The 21073-nt window shown below is 40.3% G+C and overlaps 2 protein-coding genes across 4 annotated transcripts; one reads left to right on the plus strand and one right to left on the minus strand.

Annotated features, from left to right (window-relative positions):
- Positions 1–102: 102 nt before the first annotated feature.
- nrbp1 (nuclear receptor binding protein 1) lies at positions 103–9942 on the minus strand. 2 transcript variants are annotated; one of them, XM_028396768.1, is made up of 18 exons: positions 9367–9942; positions 8870–9129; positions 8650–8772; positions 7833–7934; positions 7656–7745; positions 7504–7544; positions 7248–7342; positions 7084–7167; positions 6941–6999; positions 6671–6769; positions 6447–6579; positions 4174–4264; positions 3942–3992; positions 2550–2685; positions 2348–2401; positions 2177–2240; positions 2007–2062; positions 103–1577 (listed from the first exon to the last, which is right to left on the minus strand). In XM_028396768.1, exons 2-18 carry the CDS (start codon positions 9101–9103, stop codon positions 1482–1484), a joined length of 1608 nt encoding a protein of 535 aa, XP_028252569.1. In that variant the 5' UTR covers positions 9104–9129; positions 9367–9942; the 3' UTR covers positions 103–1481. The 2 variants fall into 2 exon arrangements, with proteins under 2 accessions (XP_028252569.1, XP_028252568.1); XM_028396767.1 differs by having other exon boundaries at positions 8870–9132.
- Positions 9943–13411: 3469 nt separating this feature from the next.
- Positions 13412–20786, plus strand: capn3b (calpain 3b). Of its 2 annotated transcripts, XM_028396734.1 has the most exons (23): positions 13412–13907; positions 15405–15474; positions 15709–15827; positions 15907–16040; positions 16404–16572; positions 16700–16783; positions 16869–16960; positions 17087–17164; positions 17370–17530; positions 17617–17786; positions 17868–17879; positions 18022–18230; positions 18313–18349; positions 18537–18560; positions 18721–18807; positions 19160–19237; positions 19333–19390; positions 19469–19533; positions 19815–19883; positions 19963–20041; positions 20121–20237; positions 20425–20483; positions 20587–20786. In XM_028396734.1, exons 1-23 carry the CDS (start codon positions 13596–13598, stop codon positions 20611–20613), a joined length of 2310 nt encoding a protein of 769 aa, XP_028252535.1. In that variant the 5' UTR covers positions 13412–13595; the 3' UTR covers positions 20614–20786. The 2 variants fall into 2 exon arrangements, with proteins under 2 accessions (XP_028252535.1, XP_028252536.1); XM_028396735.1 differs by lacking the exons at positions 13412–13907; positions 15405–15474; positions 15709–15827; ... (4 more) ...; positions 17087–17164; positions 17370–17530 and having other exon boundaries at positions 17645–17786; positions 17868–17916.
- Positions 20787–21073: the final 287 nt, after the last annotated feature.

A 21073-nucleotide genomic window follows, 5' to 3' on the forward strand; every position in this document is an offset into this window, starting at 1 on the left:
AAATTTTCTTCCACAGAGCAGGTCTAACAGAGATTTGGTTTTTGCCAAATTAAGATCTGTAATAATGTAATTTATGTAAAGATGACACCAAACAACGCTATATAGTGCTGACAGTGTAGTTTTTTTTTTTAATTCATTTCAGGAAGTGAAAAAAGAAGGTAAATGCATTGCAGAAACAGAGCACAGTGTCCAGCATACAGTGTACAAGATGGTTACAAGCATGCCGGGCAGCCACACACTTGTAACTCGAGTATCTACAGACCCTGTCAGTCAGAATACAGAAGACAAGAATGGACCACTGACTACATTTTCAATGACTCACAAATCCACCCAATTCCCTCCTGTTGGTGTGCAGGACATTTCCAACAGGATGCAGAAGTGTGCAAACTAGCAGAGAGATCCCCAGTCAGTTAACAGCAGAGAGCGGTCTGAGCCAATGAGAACATCATAGCACACAGAACAGCTCAGACGTGAAGGAAACAAATGCTTCAGAGCCATGAAATTTAAAGTGTTGATGGGCTTAAGCTGGAATAATGAACCAGAAGCAAGTTTACTGCATGAGCTAACATGATCTAACCAGCCTCTACTATGCCACCTAAAGACATCTTTTCTTTGACCTGATTGATAAGTGCTGCAAAGATCTACTTGTAGTAGTTGGGCCACAGTCAAGTGAGTACACCTCTTTGTCAACAAAGAAAACGGATGATTTAAAGAAAGCATACATTCCAACAACCACCGGCCTTAGTGCTGCAAGTGAAGTACATGACACACTCAGGAAAAAGATACACAAATAAATAGTTTGTCTCTTTAGAATATTTTATCTCTTCAGACTATGTTGCACAATTACAGAATTATTTGAAGTAAAATTGACACTGGTATCTGTTGCATTACAAGTGTGATGCACTCAAAACTATCACGAGGCAAAAGGATGCCTGCCCTCGCTGCCCAGGAGAAAATTTAAAAGGACTAGACTTAACCTTACAACGTTCACACACACACACACTCATACGGTATGCCAGGACAAAGAGTTTGTTTTTCTTTCATACAGACAACCATTAAACAGTGTTAAGTAAAATGTTTAAAATACAATTTCAACACTGACTTAAGGAAAACACTGCTGTTATCCAATTTGTTTACCTCCCATCATTTCTTCAACACTTCAGTTTTTGAGAGAAAGAGCCAAACTGAAAACATTTGTATTTTCCATTAAGTTGAATCTAGGATTTCCTCTTTTCCTCTTTTCAAAGAGAAGCAGATGGCTGTATTGGGTGGGAAAACCAAAAATAAAAGATAGTATAGCAACAACCACTTAGTGGCAGCTTTTCCCACCAGAAGAAAGAAGGACAGGCTGCAGGATCTGAACTCAGACCAAGGCTTCCTCCTGTCCTCGCAAAGCTTTCTTGCAACTTGAAGATGGAGCAAAAGCTAGTCCTATTTGTAGAGGACGAGGAGGGCTGAGAGAAGGCCTGGAGAATCCTCCGCTATGAGGAAACTGTCACTGGATTGAGAGAACCATTCCGGCTGTAGAACTTTGAGAAGGCCTCTTCAAGAACAGATGCAAGTCGCGGCTGGTCGCCCTAAATCAGAGAGAGAAGGTGAAACTGTTTACAGCTGCTACTGGTAACACATAAGGTAAGGATGCCATAACATCAGACAATAACAAGCCTACACAAGCTAACGTTAGCCAGCTGCAAGGGATGTAGAATAGGAACATTTCCTTTTATAATTTGACTCTCAGACACCATCTCCAAACACAAAAACATTTTTCTTCCAAAATGTTGCTCCATGTGTTACATTTAACACCTGCTTCCAAATGCCTTTAACTACAGATGTAAGTCATCATGCTGCTCTTAGAATGCACAGCTATATTATTACTATATCTACTACTGAAAAAGACCAACATCATCTCTCCTGATTTGTACCAAAGTACTGCCTCTTGTGAGTGGTTACTAACCACTAATGAGTGGCTGGTGAGTTGATATAATGTAATAATGACAAACTCTTACCTCACTGATGAACCCCAGCTGAACAAGCTCCACAGCTAGCTCCTGCACATTCTCATCTAGGCAAAAATACAAACATAATCTCTTGTCAATATTATCATCAATCAAAGGTTATATCTTATTTATTACTAAGGTGATTGACAGGTAGGCTGCACAGTTTTGAAGGGACTCACTTGGTAACAAATCACAGCTCAAGTGCCTGTTCAGTTTATCCTCAAGTTTCAACAGCAAGGTCAGCTGAGGATAGAAAACATTAGACCATTTTAAAGTCTGACAGAACACCTTCATATACCACATGAAGAAAACCTTTGCATCATTGAATCAGACAGACATGAGAAACCTACATGATGCTTTGTGCCCTCATCAACAGGCTCAATATTACACTGCATCTGAAGGACCTGGAGGAGCAAGCAGAAAACAGATCAATACATGCGCATGCAGACTGATCGGAGAGATATAAATAACATTTTTAGGAGTTCTGTGGATTCTATTTTTTTTAATAAACACAAGCAGGATTAAAAATATTTGATTTCACTTTGTCCTTACTTTCCGCGTCTCAAGCTCTGCAGGTTCAGGAGTTGGGGTTTTAACTGAGGGGGGCACTATGGGTGACTTCACAGCCTCCTGCTGAGGCTGCTGTGGACAGGGCATCCCAAATGCAGTCAAAGGGTAGATCCCATTTCTGATAGATCAAGAGACAAAAAGCATCACAACACTAGCTTCTTTGCAGGGCTTCTGACAGAAGAAACAGTGCAATATCAATACCTGAATCAGTTCTTTTACTCAAGTGAAAGTAACTCACAAAGTCACTTTAATGTAGGCTTGTGCAAAATCGTATAAATTCAATTCAAATCAACGTCTGTCACCATAAGCTGGAGCACAAAGAAAGCCAAAGAAAGCCAGACGAGGCCACAACACCGGCTACAGCTACGCATTAGGTGTGAAGCGTGGAGCGTTGGTTGTTGCCATAGTAACGGAATGTTTGCTCGTATCAAAAGAATAGAGCGGCCTCCCGATCTTTATTTATTGACTTTCTGCTGCTGTTCTGAGTGAAAACATGCACTAGTGTGTGACATATTCCAGTCACAGGTTCATTTGCACAGACACATTTTTTAACGTGAAATAATCACTGATGTGACTTTTCTGATGTGACTTGTTTAATTTTAATGTTGATATGCACTGCTCTGTGACCTTAAGATAAGAACATCTGAAGGACAAAGTTACTTTAAATGTTTGCTTCATTATTATTTTGAAGCAGTTTGTGCATCTGTTATCAATACATATTTCAAACATGACTGGTTTGTGCCTAATCACCACTTTAACCTGTTAGAATGAAGGAGTTAACTTGACTGATGATTTGTCAGAATTATTTAAGCACAATGTGGTGATTTAGAGTCAAAAACATGTCAGTGCAACCGTCATCAATTAATCGTTATTGGCTAAATGTCACAATTAATCGTGATTAATTTTTTTGCCAATATCGCCCAACCCTACTTTAATGTCTGGAAAATTTTAAGCTTGACAGTGTACATGTGGAAGGAACCAAAAATGTTCTAAGCTGACTCAAATGGTCTGGAGAATCAGGCCCTGAAGTGAAGGGCTGATCCGAGACATGTTCTAACCTCCTGGAAATACTCAGCTGGGTCCAGAAGGCAGATTAATAAATAAACATCAACGTCTCTATGTTGTTTTGTAGCAAAACTTAATGTACTTCAGCGTATATGTACTAGACGTGGAAACAAACAACAACAACAAATAGGTATTACCATAAACCAGCACACTTAGGCTCAATTAGACATTATGCACTTTGTACCTGGCAGAATAAAGTCTGCTTATTGTGCACTGAGGCATTTTCAATCTCAAACACAGCTCCAACTGAGACAAACAATCTTTTCTGGACTGCAGTGAATGTGTGAAAGAAGCTTTACAGTTTCTTACCTTACATCTTCCAGGAACTTGTCCAGCTCAAGGGCAGGAAACTGGGAGAGCCTGAAACAAAATGAAACTAATTTCAACTGCATTTAACAGCTGGAAGGTCTTAGAAATTGTAGCACTTAGCTCTGAGGTAAAGACCGCATTTAAATCGTATTGATAAATAAAACATCCAGACACAATTGCTCTAGTATCTTACAGAAATTATTACAGAAAACAAGACTACACTCTGACTTACTTCATCTGAACTCCCTCCTTGCCCTCCACAATTACCAAGTTGGGGTCCATGTTTTTCGTCATCTCCTCTAAAGCATTTTCTGGAATCATGTCTGCAAAGAAACAGAAACCTGCTATTAGGCAAGGCAAGGCAAGGCAAGGCAAGCTTTATTTATATAGCACCATTCATACACAAGGCAATTCAGAGTGCTTTACATAAGATGAAATCACAGAATAAAAACATTTTAAAACATTAAATTATGAAGGAAATTAAAATCATAAAAAGAATAAAATCATAAAAAACATCAAATAGAATCAGGATGATTAAATGAGAAGAGTGCAGTCAAGTAATTAGGAGAACGCTGCAGTAAACAAATGTGTTTTCAGGCCTGACTTAAAAGAAGTGACTGTCTGAGCAGACCTCAGGTGTTCAGGAAGGCTGTTCCACAGGTGAGGGGCAGAATAACTGAATCCTGCTTCACTCTGTTTGGTTCTGACCCTGGGTACACACAGTAGGCCTGTCCCTGATGATCTCAGGCGTCTGGATGGTTCATAGGGAACCAATAAGTCCGGGCTGTATTTTGGTCCAAGACCATTCAGTGCTTTGTAGACCAGGAGTAAAGTTTTGAAATGTATCCTTTGACTCACAGGAAGCCAGTGCAGTGATTTGAGGACCGGTGTGATGTGGTCCATTTTCCTGGTGTTACTCAGAACTCTAGCAGCAGCATTTTGGACCAGCTGCAGCTGCCTGACTGATTTTTTGCTAAGACCTGTGAGGACGCCGTTACAATAATCTAGCCTACTGAAAATAAATGCATGAATAAGTTTTTCTGTGTCTTGTTTGGACAGAAAGCCCTTGATCCTAGCAATGTTTTTTCAGGTGGCAATAGGCAGACTTAGTAATGGCTTTTACATGGGTGTTAAAATTCAGGTCTGAGTCGAGTATTACACCGAGATTTCTGGCTTGGTTTGTGACCTTCAGTGACATGGAGTTAAGGTAAGCGCTGATCTTAGCTCTTTCATTTTTGGGGCCAAAAACAAAAAATCATCTCTGTTTTGTCAGCATTGAGCTGGAGAAAGTTCTGGCTCATCCACTCATTGATTTGTTGAGTACACTTACTTAGTGAGTGTAAGGGACTGTAGTCATGTGATGACACTGATATATAAAGCTGTGTGTCGTCTGCATTAGAAAACATTTCCCCATGCCATCATTTTAAACAGGAGTAGGAGTAAGGAGTAAAAGTTTAAACATTTTTAAATGTCTATTTGTTTCATAATACTGTAAGGAAGGAGTATTCAATTTCAAGTTGAAGAGGTCCAGTTAGAGAAAATTTCTGGAAGCAAAGGTCCAAATATATATATTCGGACCTTTGCTAGGATTATATATAGCCTATATATATGGTTGGATGGATGCATGGAACCAACACGGCAGTACAATACAGCACAATTTAAAACCTTTGACAATATTTTTGTCACATAATATAGAACTGTAGAATGTTCTTTCAATAATTACATAAAAGTAGGATTGCATTTTAAAATAAGGGGAAAGGAGGGGGTGTATGTTTATTACATAATGTTATATAATGTTCACCATAATATTCATTTCCATGCATGTTCATCGCAATGCTGGAAACACTATCACTTCGGACAAAGTTTTTGTTTAATTTACTTAATTTGAATAATACTTTGCTACATATCCACCTCTAGATAACATAACTTATGCCAGCTAATATTTTCAAATCTCATTTCCATTCAGTATGCTTGAAAGTAACCTGTAATCCTGTGCTTGGGTCCTCTCCTCATCCTCATCCTCCACCATCCAACATTAGGCTACTATAAGACTATTTAATCGTTTTCCGAACACATATCTATTTACAGATGCTGCCGGAATGCCGTACTGGACCGTTCTGGTCCACTTTCTTGGTCTTCTTTCTTTTCTTTTCTCTCGTCTTTTCAAGTGCGTAATCTGTCTGCAACTTGTATTGCAATCGCAACCACCCGAAATGCCCAGATTTGATTGGCTGAGAGTTATCACGTGGGATGGATAAACTCGTATGCAATTGATCTGTGCGTTTCCTCATGCGCTAAGCCACTACCGTGAAGTCAATGGAAGCTGCGGCAGTTAAAATAGAAGCGTCCCATCAGGTTTTAAAGAATAACCTGCTGTTTAGACTATAAATTTGGGTCCGTATGGGACAGCTTCTGGGTCTGGACCCGGACCGTGGTCCGCCATTTGGTGACCCTGCTGTGGAGTATAAACATTTATCCGTATTTATTCAAGTATATCTGACTCACGCTGGTGGCTGACGATGCAGTGTGCAGCCAGCAGCTTAAGTAAGGGCACCTCAAACAAGGCCTGGTGGAACAACAGCTCCTTGGCTGTGGGTCGCTTACTGGGGTCCACCTCCAGACACTTCTGGATGAACTCCTGTGGACGTGTAGAGGAAACGAAAAAAAAAAAAAAAGTTATGAACCTTTCCCATAAACAGACTTTAAATGTCTGCCAGAGTGACACTCACCCGTTGTAAGGGGTCCTCTAGAGACTGAATGGCACTGTTTATTGCTTCTTGAGACACATAAGACGAATCTCCATTACTCTGGATTTCCAGCACAGCCATCTGAGGAGTAGATTGGACAAAGAAGGGATTCATAAATACAAAAATGTTTGTTAGACAGAGATGGTGATTTTCATTTGCTACAAACATTAAATGTAACAAATGTACATTAAAGTAAGTAGGCACATCTACCAGTATATAACACAGCTCAGAGCAGAACAAGTATCCTCTTACCTCTAAGGCGCACATTCCAAAGGAATATATATCCACGGCTGTGGTAACATTGGCAACAGCTAAAAGCAGATGAAAAGTTGATTATTACACGAAGACAAATGTGAGTTGAATCTCAGGCAAATGATACACTGACTGAACCTTACCTCCATATTCTGGAGCGAAAAAGTGAAGGCTCTTCTGCTCTTCCCGACAGGTTTTCACATGATTGTTGATGGTGTCAGGAGCAACTAAAATATTAAAGAGAGGGAAATGGAAGTGAAGAAATCTATAGTACAGAAATGTGACAAAGAGGAACAAAGAAGCCCACCTGAGCCAATTTTGATGAGGCCATTGTGTTGGATGAAGATGGTGTCACAGGTCAGGTTGCCATGAATGATGGGAGGTTCACATGAATGCAGGTAGCTGAAGGCGAAAGAACAAGGGTTAAGGGCAAGGACCAAAGAAGAACATATGTACAGCTCCACACAGGTTAACACATACAAAACATAGCAGCAAATACACACTTATTACAGTGTGAAAGAAGATAACTTTGCTGACTTCCGTATTTTGGAGGTTACACTAACCTAAGAGCTGACAGTATCTGTGTGCACCAGCGCTTCCAGGCCTGTCAGAAAAAGTATGTTAGAAAACATAAGCCTCTCAACCTGTCAGAATAATAAGAAAGGGTAATAATAATAAGAATAAGAAAAGTAACTACATTTTAAGCCTTTCATACCTTTTCATTCATAGTCTTGTGGTTTTTCTTGGTCTTCTTCAGAAACTGTTTGAGGCTTCCTGACGACATGTATTCAGTGATGAAAATGACCTGCGAACAACAACGTCACCAATGTAATCGAATAAGCACAGAAGCCATCCGTGTTCCCTTCATGTTTGAAGTAAATGGAGGCCGTACCCTTGCTCTGTTCTCTTTGACATCCGCCCAGTACTTGTGGAACTTCACAATGTTCAAATGCTCCAGCTGGATCAAATTGTCAAACACAGCTTTGACTTTTTCCTTTTAGGAAAAAAAGAAACAGAACAAATGACCTATTAATACACAACAACTTATGTTTTTAACAAAATCATACGTCTGTGCAAAGATGTCATTACAAAAACCTCAGGATTAATGAAACCTTAGAACCCAGGAGGGCAGCTTAAAAGATGGACAGGGAATGTAAGCATAAAATACAAACATCACATCCTTTACTAAAGTGCATGCTTTTGTTTTTAACCACCGATGTTACACTGTTCATCCCAGCCAGAAACTATGAAAACAGGAATGACTGTCTAACCACACATTGGCAATGTTTCTCTAATTAATTAATCTGTAATTAAAAAAAGTAAGCAACACTCTGGATCTTCGACTAATGCCCTTTGTGGAGGTAACACTTGAACTGTAAGTCACCACTGAAATGCCTAGAATGTCAAAAATAAAAATGTATGCATAACCCTAAATAGCCCACATTTTACTGTACTTCTATCCTGATTTCGTTCTGCAACTAAACAGGCACAGTGTGTCCTTTGCTATGCAGCTGGCAACAACAGGCAGACCACTTGGCTAAGGAGCTTAAAGCCAAAGGGAAAAATGAAAACCTCTTCAAATCTGAGGTCAGAGTATAACAGAACATTAAAGACATTAAGACAAACCATAAAACATTAGTGTTAAACACTTGCTAATCACAGTTATCCTGTAAATGTTGCAGATGTATTTCTTTAATCTCTGCACCAACCTCCTGCAGCTTGAAATTCTTCCTCTCTGAGAACATGACCTCATTCCACACCACCTCAACTCCTTCCTCTGTGTCCATGGCCAAGTAAGCATTATCAATCCCAGGGACATTGCGCTGATTCACCTTTCAGAGAGGGAATTAACAAAAACAATGGATCAGTCACAATATCTACACCCTAATCCAGATGAACATGCCTCATCTACAGAAATAACCCCCTTACCTCTTCTCTGCGTTTCTGCCAACGTCCACATGGGCTCTCCTCCAAAATTTCTGACTCATCCTCACTCTCCTCTTCCTCATCCTCTGTGGCAGCAGTAGCAGAAGACTGGGTCACCATAGACACCGGAGGAGACACGGATGAAACTCCTTGTTGACCCGTGGGTGCCGCAGCCACGGACTCCGGCTTCACTTCCTGGACAGTGTCCGGGCCCTGCTTACTTTCTCCCTCAGACATTTTCTCGGGTTGTCAGGCCCAACAGCCTGCTGTACGACACAGAAATAATATAAATACTACATAGTCCATGGCAACGTATTATTGCCGGTTAAGGACATACACTCAAAAAATACCACGACCTCATAATAGCCTCACGATAACAACAACTGTATCTTTCCAACAGTGGCAGAAGCAACTGTCCCGTAGGAAGCTAGCTCGAACAGGAAAGGCCACAATAAGCTGTATCAAAAACATCAGTATAGATAATAAATGCAGGCACATACTTGTATAAGACGGGAGATGTGTCGATGCCAGCTCCAGTTTAACAGACTCCCACCGTAGCAGACTAAGAACAGCTATCTAGTTAGCTCTGTTAGCTAGTAATCTTGTCGGTGTCTCAGCCGAGTTGCAGCTAGCTTCGTGGCGCTGCTAACTTCTTGCTTGCAGCAACTTGTCAAGTTATCGAGTATACACAAATACGAAGAAATACGACGGAACAACGCTGACTGTCGTGCCTTTATTCACTTTAATGCCTAAACGTATCTCGATACGTGCTGGTTAGCTAACTCGCTGCTAACTAGCCACAGTTTTAGCAGCCCACCGCCTCTTGCTGCTTCTCAAGACTCCAGCCCTGCTAATGTGTGCTCAGAGAAAAAGCTACTGCTAATGTGAATAAACTACACAACACAGCTAAAGTCCATATCGCGACTTGTAACTACTAACATCACAACAGTTCATAAAAGGTCGACATTAGAAACCAAACACGGTAAATGGTTTCATTAACTTTATATCCTCGAACACAGCGGCTGACTTGAGAGCTAGCTTAACATTTAGCCTGATACGATGGCGACAACTTCCAGATGCACACTGCACTACTAGCTCGGGAACGTCAGTGCAAGGCAGGTTGCCAGGTACGAATGATCAAAGCCTTCAAAACAGCACATTAAAAACACAGGAAAGGAGTTCAAAACAGGGGCACACGATAACAGAAATGTTTCTAGGAAACACAAAAAAGACAGACCTATTATTTAATTAGTTTGATTGCCGTTGCGAGACAATCAAACTAGTGTTCTTCATTGTTAAATAGAGGCCAAAATAATAACTAAGTAATAATGCAGGGTTCTATCAAATCTGGCAACCCCGTTCTCAGCAGCCTCCCCTCTTATTAGTTTGAATGCTGTTGCTAGGCAATCAAACTATCGTTATTCTACGTCTTTATTATTAGTTTGATTTCAGAGCAATCAAACTTTAGTTCTTCTACTTCTTTATTTTTATTATTATTATTATATTTTCTTCCGTACACTTTTTGGCTCAGCGTATCTTGGGCATACTTTGTGCCAAACCGTTCAAATGTCAAAATGTTCAGCTTATTGAGGACATGATGGGTCAACTTTTAGTTTTTTCAGCTATTTATAGTTATTAAACCAGTTTCTGCGTTTCTATCCTGCTGCCACGTCTGCACCTTTTATCTGACAGGGATAATTTGTTCGAAGGAAAAATGGTCTGGGTTCTGATGGTGTCAGTCTTAAAACTCAACACCAAACTGTTTTGCCTGTAGATCCAGCTGTTCGGGGGGAGTGCCGGTCATTCTTCCATTAAGACATAATGTAAAACCAAAAACAGAGAAGCAGAGCTGCCATATTTTCTAACTTGCCGCCATCTCCACATCTTTAATGTCACAGGCATAAAAATTATACCAGTTGTAGAGCAACTTCTTGTGATTCTGATGGTGTTCTTATTTTGAAGGCTTTGGTTTGGACAAAAAGAGACATTGTTCAGAGGGTGCAACCCCCATTAAAATACATGGGATCTGCCTGAGAGGGGTAAAAGGAGAATCACACAGGTGTCTTAAATAGGGGTTAATTAGGCAGGCAGGGCTGTTACCATGGTGACAGGCTGACACACAGAGGCATACAAAGCAGCCATATTTGTAGTCTTTATCCATCATTACGCATGATATGTGCCATATTCATTGCTATGGAGCTGTTTGCTACATATCTACATCAAAATCATTTAGTCTCTCTAAGCCTCAGCTATTATTCCAAGATCAGACAATTCACCTGCTGTTCAAAGCAATTATTCAGCTCCTGTTCAGATTAATTCAGCTGTTTTATGAGTGATTCAGCTAATATTCAGATTAACTCAGCTGTTTTATGAGTGATTCAGCTAATATTCAGATTAATTCAGCTGTTTTATGAGTGATTCAGCTAATATTCAGATTAATTCAGCTGTTACATGCAGATTTCATATTCTCAAAGAGTTCAAAGCAATCATTAAAATAAGCGTTCAAAGCAATGCTTCAGCTTCCGCAATCAAACTTGCCTTTTCTTCAGGAAATGCTTTTTCTAGTTATTATTATTCCGTACGTTTTTTGGCTCAGCATATCTTCAGAATGCATGGACCGATTCAAACCATTCAAACATCAAAAGATACAGCTCATTCAGGACATACCCGGAAACCTTCAATAATAATTACAAATATTATAATATTAAAAATATTAAACCTTTTCCACCCTCAAATTAACATGGGAGTCAATGAGAGAGCCTTTCAAACCATCTCTTCTGCAAAATGCTACTCCTCCTACAAATGTCAAGATAGAGAAACCATTCAAAGCTTAAAATACTTCCAACATCTTGGTCTTCAAAACTTGTACAGAATTTGGAAGTTCAGCTCCGTCTTCAAATGACCAGGGATTAAAGATGAAGTGGTTTTTGAGGTCTCTTTTGAGTTTAACATTAGTGTGTATTGTGTGGAATGTTGGGAGCTAGAGTGGGTGAGTCATCACTCAGAGTGGAGAGAGGCTGAGGAGATGCCTAAAAAAAATTTCTCTAACCTGCGCTTAGACCTGCACCGTCCATATTACTGGGATAATTTTTATATCAGTTCGAAGGAAAATTTGTTGGCTTTCTTATGGTGTCCCTCTTAAAACTCCACACCAAACCGTTTTGCCCTGACAGCCAGCTGTTCGGGGAGAGTGCCGGTCATTCCTCCATTAAGACATAATGTAAAACCAAAAACAGAGAAGCAGAGCTGCCATATTATCTAACTCGCCGCCATTTCCACATCTTTGACATCCCAGACATAAAAATTATACCAGTTGTAGAGAAACTTCTTGTGATTCTCACGGTGTTCTTACGTTTTGTCTGAAGGCTTCGGTTTGGACAAAAAACGAAGTTGTTCGGAGGGTGGTTTTACATAGGAAATATGCATTAGGAGGGGCCATATTTGTAGTCTTTATCAGACTTTAAGCATTATAGCTGTCATATTGATCATCTTTCAGCTGTATACTACTTTTCCACATTCAAATCACACAGCCTGAGCTTCTTAGTCTTATGGTATTATTCCAGCCTCAGACCTTTCATATGGTATATTCACAGGCTATTCTTTAAGGTCGTGACTTTATACTGTTCTTGTCTTCAGCTGTTTCTCTTTCACATCTTCATAATATTAAAACATTTTCTACTTTTCCAAATAAGAGCTTCATCTTTCTAAATTCTTAACTGTGTTTCAGCAAATTAAGTTCAGATTGCAGATTCTCCAGCAATTCAGAGCAATCCTTCACATCAGCGTTCAAAGCAATGCTTCAGCTGTGGCAATCAAACTTGCATTTTCTTCAGGAAATGCTTTTCTAGTTTAGTATGGGCACAGACTGACAGAGAATCAGACCAACTGAGCACTGATTCATGATCAATGGTTGGTTTAGCAGCTACAACAAACCACTGACAAGGAAGTAGATTTCAGGGTGTTTGTTTTGCCACTAGGTGTCAATGTAGCAGACCATATAAAAGTTATACATTATACATACATAATATATGGATTATTTAACTGCTTAATGTTTTTGTACACTGCCAAATCCAACAGTAAGCCATCTAAATATCCAGGAAAATATAACTGTGGTTTAGCCATTGATTGGTGGTATCTTTATCTTGTCAGTCATGTATAAACCTTTGTTATTTATGTATTTATGTATTTATTTTCTATCTATAGTATTTATTTAGAGAAGTGGCTACTGGAAAGGCGTCCGTGCAAGCCACTTCTCAGACTCTCCTGACTTAGACCTACATAGACCTACTAAGATCAATTCAATTTAATTCAATTTTATTTTTATAGCGCTTTTTACAATCAGAATTGCCTTAACGCGCTTTACAGAAACCCAGAGCCTGAACCCCCAAGGAAAAGCTCCCTTTGTTAAAGTAAAGATTCTATTAATTCAGATTGATTGCAAATTTTAGACTGTAGGCTATGCCTGAACATGTGACATGGTATCTTTAGTTTCCCTTTGAGAAGACTCCTCCCCGCCTTTAAAGAGACCTATATTTAGGTGTAGGTATCCAGCTACACAACAGTGAGAGCTGGTGTGGGAGGCTGGTCAGTGACAGTTCACCAGCAGCAGAGAGGGGGAACTAAAAAGTTAAAAGGAGCATACAGGTTTGGGGGTGTTTTGCAACTTCATGTGCTGCAAGGACTCCAGTGTTTCTTTTCTAGAGTAGAGGCTGAGACGCATACTGACAAAATGGGGGATGAGCAAGCTGAAGTGCCCCTGATTGAAGAGATAACGGTGAAAGTGCTCTTTGACAGTGAAGCATCACTCGGGCCTGATGCTTTAGCCGATTACCCTTTTGCTGGATCAAACTCCATCTACTCAGCAATTCTAAGCAGAAATGAGGCTGTGAAAGATGCTAAGCGTCTAAAGACATTTTTGGAACTGCGGGACAAATACCTGAGTAAGAATATTTTGTTTGAGGACCCCCTGTTTCCTGCAGATGACTCCTCACTGTTCTACAGTCAGAAACCTTCCATGAAGTTTGAGTGGAAACGCCCCTCGGTGAGTCTTTTAGTCATCATATCCTTTAACGTGCACTTCATGCAAAAGAGTCTCTAACATGTTTACAGAGGCTCTTCTCTATAATCCCCTGTATCTAATTACTAACTCCACAACACATGGGTGTGGTGTAAGGTTGGTATGGCTGCATAGATGGTGGTGCATAGCTGTGGGTTATCACCTTCTGCACTCACAGACAGCTGACTCTCACACAGAGCAACACTCTCAACTCGAACTGGGAAACATAAAGGCTCTTGTCATGCTCTCATAGTTCTTATAGTTTACTGATAAACACTTCTGAAGGGGTTTGAAAGTTTTCCAACATTTTGCCTGTGACAGAAAAAGGATCTGACTGTATACGTAATGATAGCAGCTGTTAAAGGACGTTTGGCAGCAGAGGTTTAGCTGGATTTGGCACGAAGAGACATATGTCCTTAACTATATATTTAAAACAAAATACTGAATGTTATCAAGTAACAGCACTTTAAAAAGACAGCAATTAACACATATTAAAGCATTATATTAGGCTCCTACATTGTAAATCAAAAAACATTTTATAGTATTTATATTTTAATCTGTGATTTTTTTCACTGTTCACATTCAAATACATATATTTTCAAAACAGGAGCATACCCTAAAGTCTTATTAAAAAAACAGGATTAAAATAAAAATATAATATGATACATAACATAGATGTAATAGTATTCACTTTGATGTGAAGTAAACTCATCTTTGCATGGTGATGCATCTCCCACTGTTTGCAGTCCTAATGCTAAGCTAACTTGTATGAATCATCATACATCATACATTATGCCTCATTTATGTGCAAATGTTTGTTTTGTAGATCGGCTTGATTGCTGTTTAGCGGCAGCTGACAAAGTTGGCGTGAGACACTTAGCTTAGATTAGTGACACATGAATCCCGTCCGGGGGTCACACGGGGGGGCTCTAATTTCAGAACATAAGATTGACAGCCTTAGTTTCCAGTTTTCAGTGGTATAATGAGGAGTCACTGCTGCTGTCAATCCCCTGAAATTATAGAGATCTCACTTTATATTTGGTCTGTTGTTACACAAACATTTGTGTTTATTGATTGCTGCTTGATAATTATGCATATTACATGCATATTATAGTTTGTATGTCGTTGACACCATCTTAGCATTTGACTTCTATTAAACATCTTCTTGAAATAATAATGCTTTCTTTAGTCATCTTGTGGCCTTTATAACACCCTGGACATCCAGGGACAAAGTCAAATGTTGGAACCGTGTAACATGACTAACACTACATCCTTTCCCCTCTGTTAGACCTTCATAATCAATAAAGTAAACAGTAAGGTGACACATCTCCAACTCATTTTCAGCTTCAGCTTGATATATTTATCAACTGAGTGGAGCAGTGCTGTTATGAATTTTGGACCAATTTGAGTTGAAGCTCTTCCATGTAACCTTTTTCATAATGGGGATGACATATGCTTCAACATGCTCATTTCGTCTTCTAGGAAATTTGTGAAAATCCCCAGTTCACCATAGATGGAGCCAACAGAACCGACATCTGTCAAGGAGAATTAGGTAATATGTGTTTCTGCTTCTGAATAATTAGCTTCCTTTTGCTGAGAACACACAGCACACATAATTAAAATATCAAAGTGTTGCTGCTGTGTAGTGAAACCAAAAATATACCAGCCAAGACTATAGTCTTACTCACCCCAGTGACACCTGCAGGTCTAATCTGTGACAACATACTTTGTGAAGTGATATGTTTGGATGAAACCTTTTCATAGCTCATGAATCTGCTGTTGACAGGTGATTGCTGGCTGCTAGCTGCTATCGCCTGTTTGACACTGAATGAGAAGCTGCTGTACAGAGTGATTCCTCCAGACCAGAGCTTTACTGAGAACTATGCCGGCATCTTCCACTTCCAGGTTTGACAGGCATAAACATTTCTATTGCTGCTTTTAACATTACAATAACATATACAAAATAACGTCTTGTTGCACACAGTTCTGGCGTTATGGCGAATGGATCGATGTGGTTGTCGATGACCGTATTCCCACCTGCAAAAACCAGCTGGTGTTTACCAAATCTTTCAGGAAGAACGAGTTCTGGAGCGCTCTTTTGGAAAAAGCTTATGCCAAGTAAGCAGACTCTATTAATGTCCGCTGTAGTCATGCAGCTTTCACATGAGCAGCACCCATGTGTTGCTTGTTAATTCATTCAGTCCGGTCAGATTTCATTCTATTCACTAAAAAAAGAACTCTGACATCAGATCATTTTAGGCATTTTAAATTCAAATCCACCTGTTTTATTGTGTGACAAGTGTGAAGGTTGAGGAAGAGGGAAAAGTTACGACCATTAACCCTGACCATCAGTGTATAGCCACACCTGTGCACTCTTTCTCATGTGTCCTATAAGTTGGCTGCAGATGCTGTGAAATGTCTAAGTGTCAGAGAACCAACATGTCAGCGCCCTGTTCTGAGTGATTGACCTTTCTCTCACAGGTTGCATGGATCGTATGAGGCCCTGAAAGGGGGCAACACTTTGGAAGCCATGGAGGATTTTACAGGTGGAGTTACGGAGTATTTTGAGTTGTCCGAGGCACCCACAGAGCTTTACAACATCATGAGGAAGGCGCTGGAGAGAGGCTCGCTGATGGGCTGCTCTATAGATGTAGGTGGTAAAGAAGCAAATACACACAACAGCCATGAAAACAGAAAATGTATAACATGTGAAAACAGACAGACATCAATAATTGTCTTTATAAAACAACCATTTCTGACACGTGTGTTTGTGTCAGATTACCTCAGCCGGTGAAATCGAGTCTCAGACTGAACAGGGGCTGGTCAGAGGTCATGCCTACTCCATCATAAGCCTAGAAGAGGTGCAGTAAAATGTCTGAATGCAGGTTTTATGGAAAGATGAAGCTGTTTTCCATAAAAGATGATAAGTGGCATTTTGCTTTCTAGTGTGACGAAGTTTCCAAGGACTCGAGAATTCGCCTGATCCGGTTACGTAACCCCTGGGGTTGGGTACTCTGGAAGGGACCCTGGAGTCCAAAGTAAGATGTACTATTTACACATATGAACTTCTTTTATGTATATTATGATGATGCTCTGTGTTTCTGAGACTTCTAATCCTGCAGCAGCTCTTTGAGTTTGTTAAGTCTGTTATGATTTTTCTGTAGTTCGAAGGAATGGTCGACTATTTCCTCTGCAGACAGGGAGAACCTAAAGAAGCAGACTGTAGAGACAAGTGAGTTCTGGTGAGTGAAAACTACTTCACCACATTACTAATGTGCTTGTAGTAAAATTTTCCCCTGATCATTCAAGAATTGTCCCAAATTTATACTACTTCTTGGGATTTAATGCTGTTTTTTGGCCTTTTTTGGAGACCCTTTCTGTATTTGGTCTTCACACAGTGGGACAAATCTGATTAGTTACAGTTTTTCTTTCATATTTGTGTTTCAGGATGTCCTTTGATGATTTCATCAAGAAATTCACCAAGCTGGAGATGTGCAACCTGACTCCCGACGCGCTGCAAGGCGATGAAAGAAACAGCTGGACAGTGTCTGTGAATGAGGGCCGCTGGGTGAGGGGCAGTTCTGCTGGCGGCTGCAGGAACTTCCCAGGTAAACAGCTTTTTTTTATACCTTTAACGGGTAATACAGCAAAAAAAGGGTAGTTTTTCTGTATTCATTATCTTTGTGTGTCACAGACACGTTCTGGACCAACCCTCAGTATCGCCTGGAGCTGTATGAGCAGGATGACGATTCAGAGGATGGGCAGGAGGGCTGCACCGTCGTGGTGGCTCTGATGCAAAAAGGTCGAAGAAGGCAGCACAATCAAGGCCCCAGATTCCTCACCATTGGGTTTTCCATCTATGAGGTAGTGATCGTATCACACCTTAAATGTCCTCTAGTATGAGTCAGTTTGACATTTACTCTGAGTTACTCTGTATGTCTGCAGGTGCCAAAGGAGGTATGCCTGTCTTGAAGAAGGACATCATTGTGATGAAGTCAGTCAGTCAGTGTTCACATTGGATATACACACATAAAGCACCATACATTACAACTGTCCTCACCATCCTTAGAAGTGGTTACTTCTGCGCTTCCATCCACAGATGTGTGGACAGAATCAGCATCTGCAGAAAGACTTCTTCCTCTACACAGCCTCTAAGGCCAAATGCCAGAGCTACATTAACCTGAGGGAAGTGACGGAGCGCTTCCTGCTGCCTCCCGGGGAGTATGTCATCATCCCCACCACCTTTAACCCCCATGAAGAGGGAGAGTTCATCATCAGGGTCTTCTCTGAGAAGGAGAGCATGTCTGAGTGAGGATCAGTGAGGGTGGGGCGTACGCTAGCAAGTCCATTACCAATGAATGGCAGCTAATGTTTGTCTGTTTTTCTTCAGAGAAGCAGAGAACACCATCGGATCTAACCAGATGCAGGTTTGCACTGTGATGGAAGGAGTTACAGATGTATATTATGAATCCTATCTGTGTGATTGACGTCTCATCTGCACTGTTCACTCATACACCAACTAACAGACTTATAATATATAATAATATAATATAATATTTAAGTGTTTTCATCTCATTTCATCATTCTTTCCCTCCTTGTCTTATTGGTCATCAGCAAGACAAGAAAAAGAAAGACAAGGTAATCAATGCACGCGGTGCTTCAAACTCTGCTCTTCCTCTTCATCATGTGTCCTCATTTAGCATTGCCATTATTAATCTCCAATCACAGGACGGAGTATTAACCTTTTCTCTTCTTCCTTCTCTTGTATAACCCTTCACTGCTGTTACCCACATGCCAGCCTATTGTATTTGTGTCAGACAGAGCACGTGCCAACAAAGAGATCGAGCATGAAGGTATTCTGGGCGAAAAGAGGAAGAAACCAAAGGTAATTTCCTCTACGTCATAGATTAGCAGACCTCACCGTGACCTTTGTCCTGTTGTCATTTCTGCTGACTGATGCCACTGAAATGAATCTTCCTAGTTTAGTAATGGGAATAAAACAATTGAGTCTGAAGCCAGTAGGTATCAAGTGGCTCAGCTGCACCTGTTGTCCTTTAGGGCCTCAGTGTCTAGAAACCTTCACATGCTGCCCCCTACTGGTACCACAAACACATGTACGCAGAAATAATCAGTCACATTGTGGGTTCTGTAAAGGTTAAATTATTTATCAGTTATTGACTATTTTTGAGTCAAAATGTGTCACTTGGAAAAAAAATTTGTTTTAATCTCTTCTGAAGCGAAAACAGCTTGAACCCGAGAAAGAGAACGAAGAGGAGAAGCATTTCAGGGCCATTTACAAACAGATTGCTGGTGAGGTGAGTGCAGCAGGAAGAAGGACAACTCATGCAACTCATGTGAGTGTTTAATTTGAGCTAATAATGAGCTAACTGTTCCTCCATCCGTCCCTCAGGACATGGAGATCTGTGCCAATGAACTCCGGAAGATCATGAAGAATGTACTAGACAAACGTGAGTATGCTGAATAACAAACCATGAAGAGGTTATGATTGCTCAGTCTCACATCGACATGAACATTTTTTTTTACAGATAGTGAAATAAAGACAGAAGGATTCAGCCTTGAGACATGCCGGAGTATGATTGCTTTAATGGATGTATCCTTTGAGCTTAAAGGCCATTTCAGGGTGGCAGTTAGACTGATCTGAAGGTGTTAAAGGTTGCACAGAGGTCTCTCCTTTGAATACAGCTCTGAATACAGTCCTATAGGGGAAGCACTTTTTAGAAGGAACAAAGACGATAGTGAGGGCTTCACTAAAACAGGAAGTGGTTCCTGCATTTGAAAAACCATACGTTTTTATGCCTCCTGAACAGCCTGATTATGTCCCACTGGTGCAGTTACACGCATTGTTTTTTCCCATAACGGATCCTTCCTCAGACTGATGGGTCAGGAAAGCTGAGTCTACAAGAGTTCAAACACTTGTGGAAAAAGATCAAGGAGTGGCAGGTAGGACAGTTTTCCCCTCCGGGCTCATATAACAAGTTAAACTGGTTTAACGAGACACTCGGGCTCTTTCTGTGTACAGGTGATCTTCAGGCGTTATGACAAAGACAAAAGCTGCTCTATCAGTAGTTTTGAGATGAGGAACGCTGTTAATGATGCAGGTGGGCCATAGCTTAAGTATTCTTTGTTCTTAAGATGAAATAAATAATCTTAAAATAAATATCTCCTTCCTTCTGACAGGGTTTCAACTCAACAAGCAGTTATATGATATCATAGCAATGCGCTATGCAGACGAACATCTCAACATAGATTTTGACAGTTACATCTGCTGCTTTGTGAGGCTAGAGGGAATGTTCAGTGAGTAAAAATATCACCAACATTCATCTTTCAAATTACTGTATGCCTTCTTAGCACCCGTATGTATTTCCCTTGCACTTTGTATAACTCACTGGAAGCCAGCTTGCAGGTCTCAGTGACCTTACACTCACCTTCATGAGACAATATAAACAGACCGGTGAGGGATCATGTGGTCTGTCTCTTGCAGGAGCTTTCAATGCCTTTGACAAAGACGGCGATGGAATAATCAAACTCAATGTCCTGGAGGTGAGTCACTGCGCAACATGCTATTTCCTAAGTCACTATTCCCTCAAGATTAGTGCTCAAAAAATGAAGCACTGATCATTGTTTCCTTTTCTTCTCCTTCCAGTGGCTTCAGCTGACCATGTACTCATAGGTCACCTTCTTATTAGACGGTCTTTGACGTTTCAAACACAGGATTTATCACCTTCTGGTTTTGTCATCTCTCATATCTAGATTTACTTTACAGCTAATGGGACAACTGTTTTACTTTATAGAAATTCATAATGTAAGCTGATTTAAAATAAAGTGTAGTTCATTTTGTGGAGACTTTGGGGTTTGTATGTATGTGATCTGGTCATAACTGCACAGTATTTTTAGCTTTTTAATCATAATGAGTTTACCCAGTTCTAACAGTCAAAACATTGTATGTAACAGTAAAAAGACTCACGAACAGAAGCAGACAAAAAAAATGCTGTACGTGAGGTGCCATTACGTTGTCTCTCCAGTAGAGTGCACTAGAGTACATTCCATGATTAAAAAACATGGGTGTGGGGGATGGAGGCTAAATGCTATCACTTTCTGTTTCATTATGCGCCTTATTTTGTCCAAAACCC

This window comes from Parambassis ranga, chromosome 24, assembly GCF_900634625.1.
Source record: "Parambassis ranga chromosome 24, fParRan2.1, whole genome shotgun sequence".
Classification (NCBI taxonomy): Eukaryota; Metazoa; Chordata; class Actinopteri; family Ambassidae; genus Parambassis; species Parambassis ranga.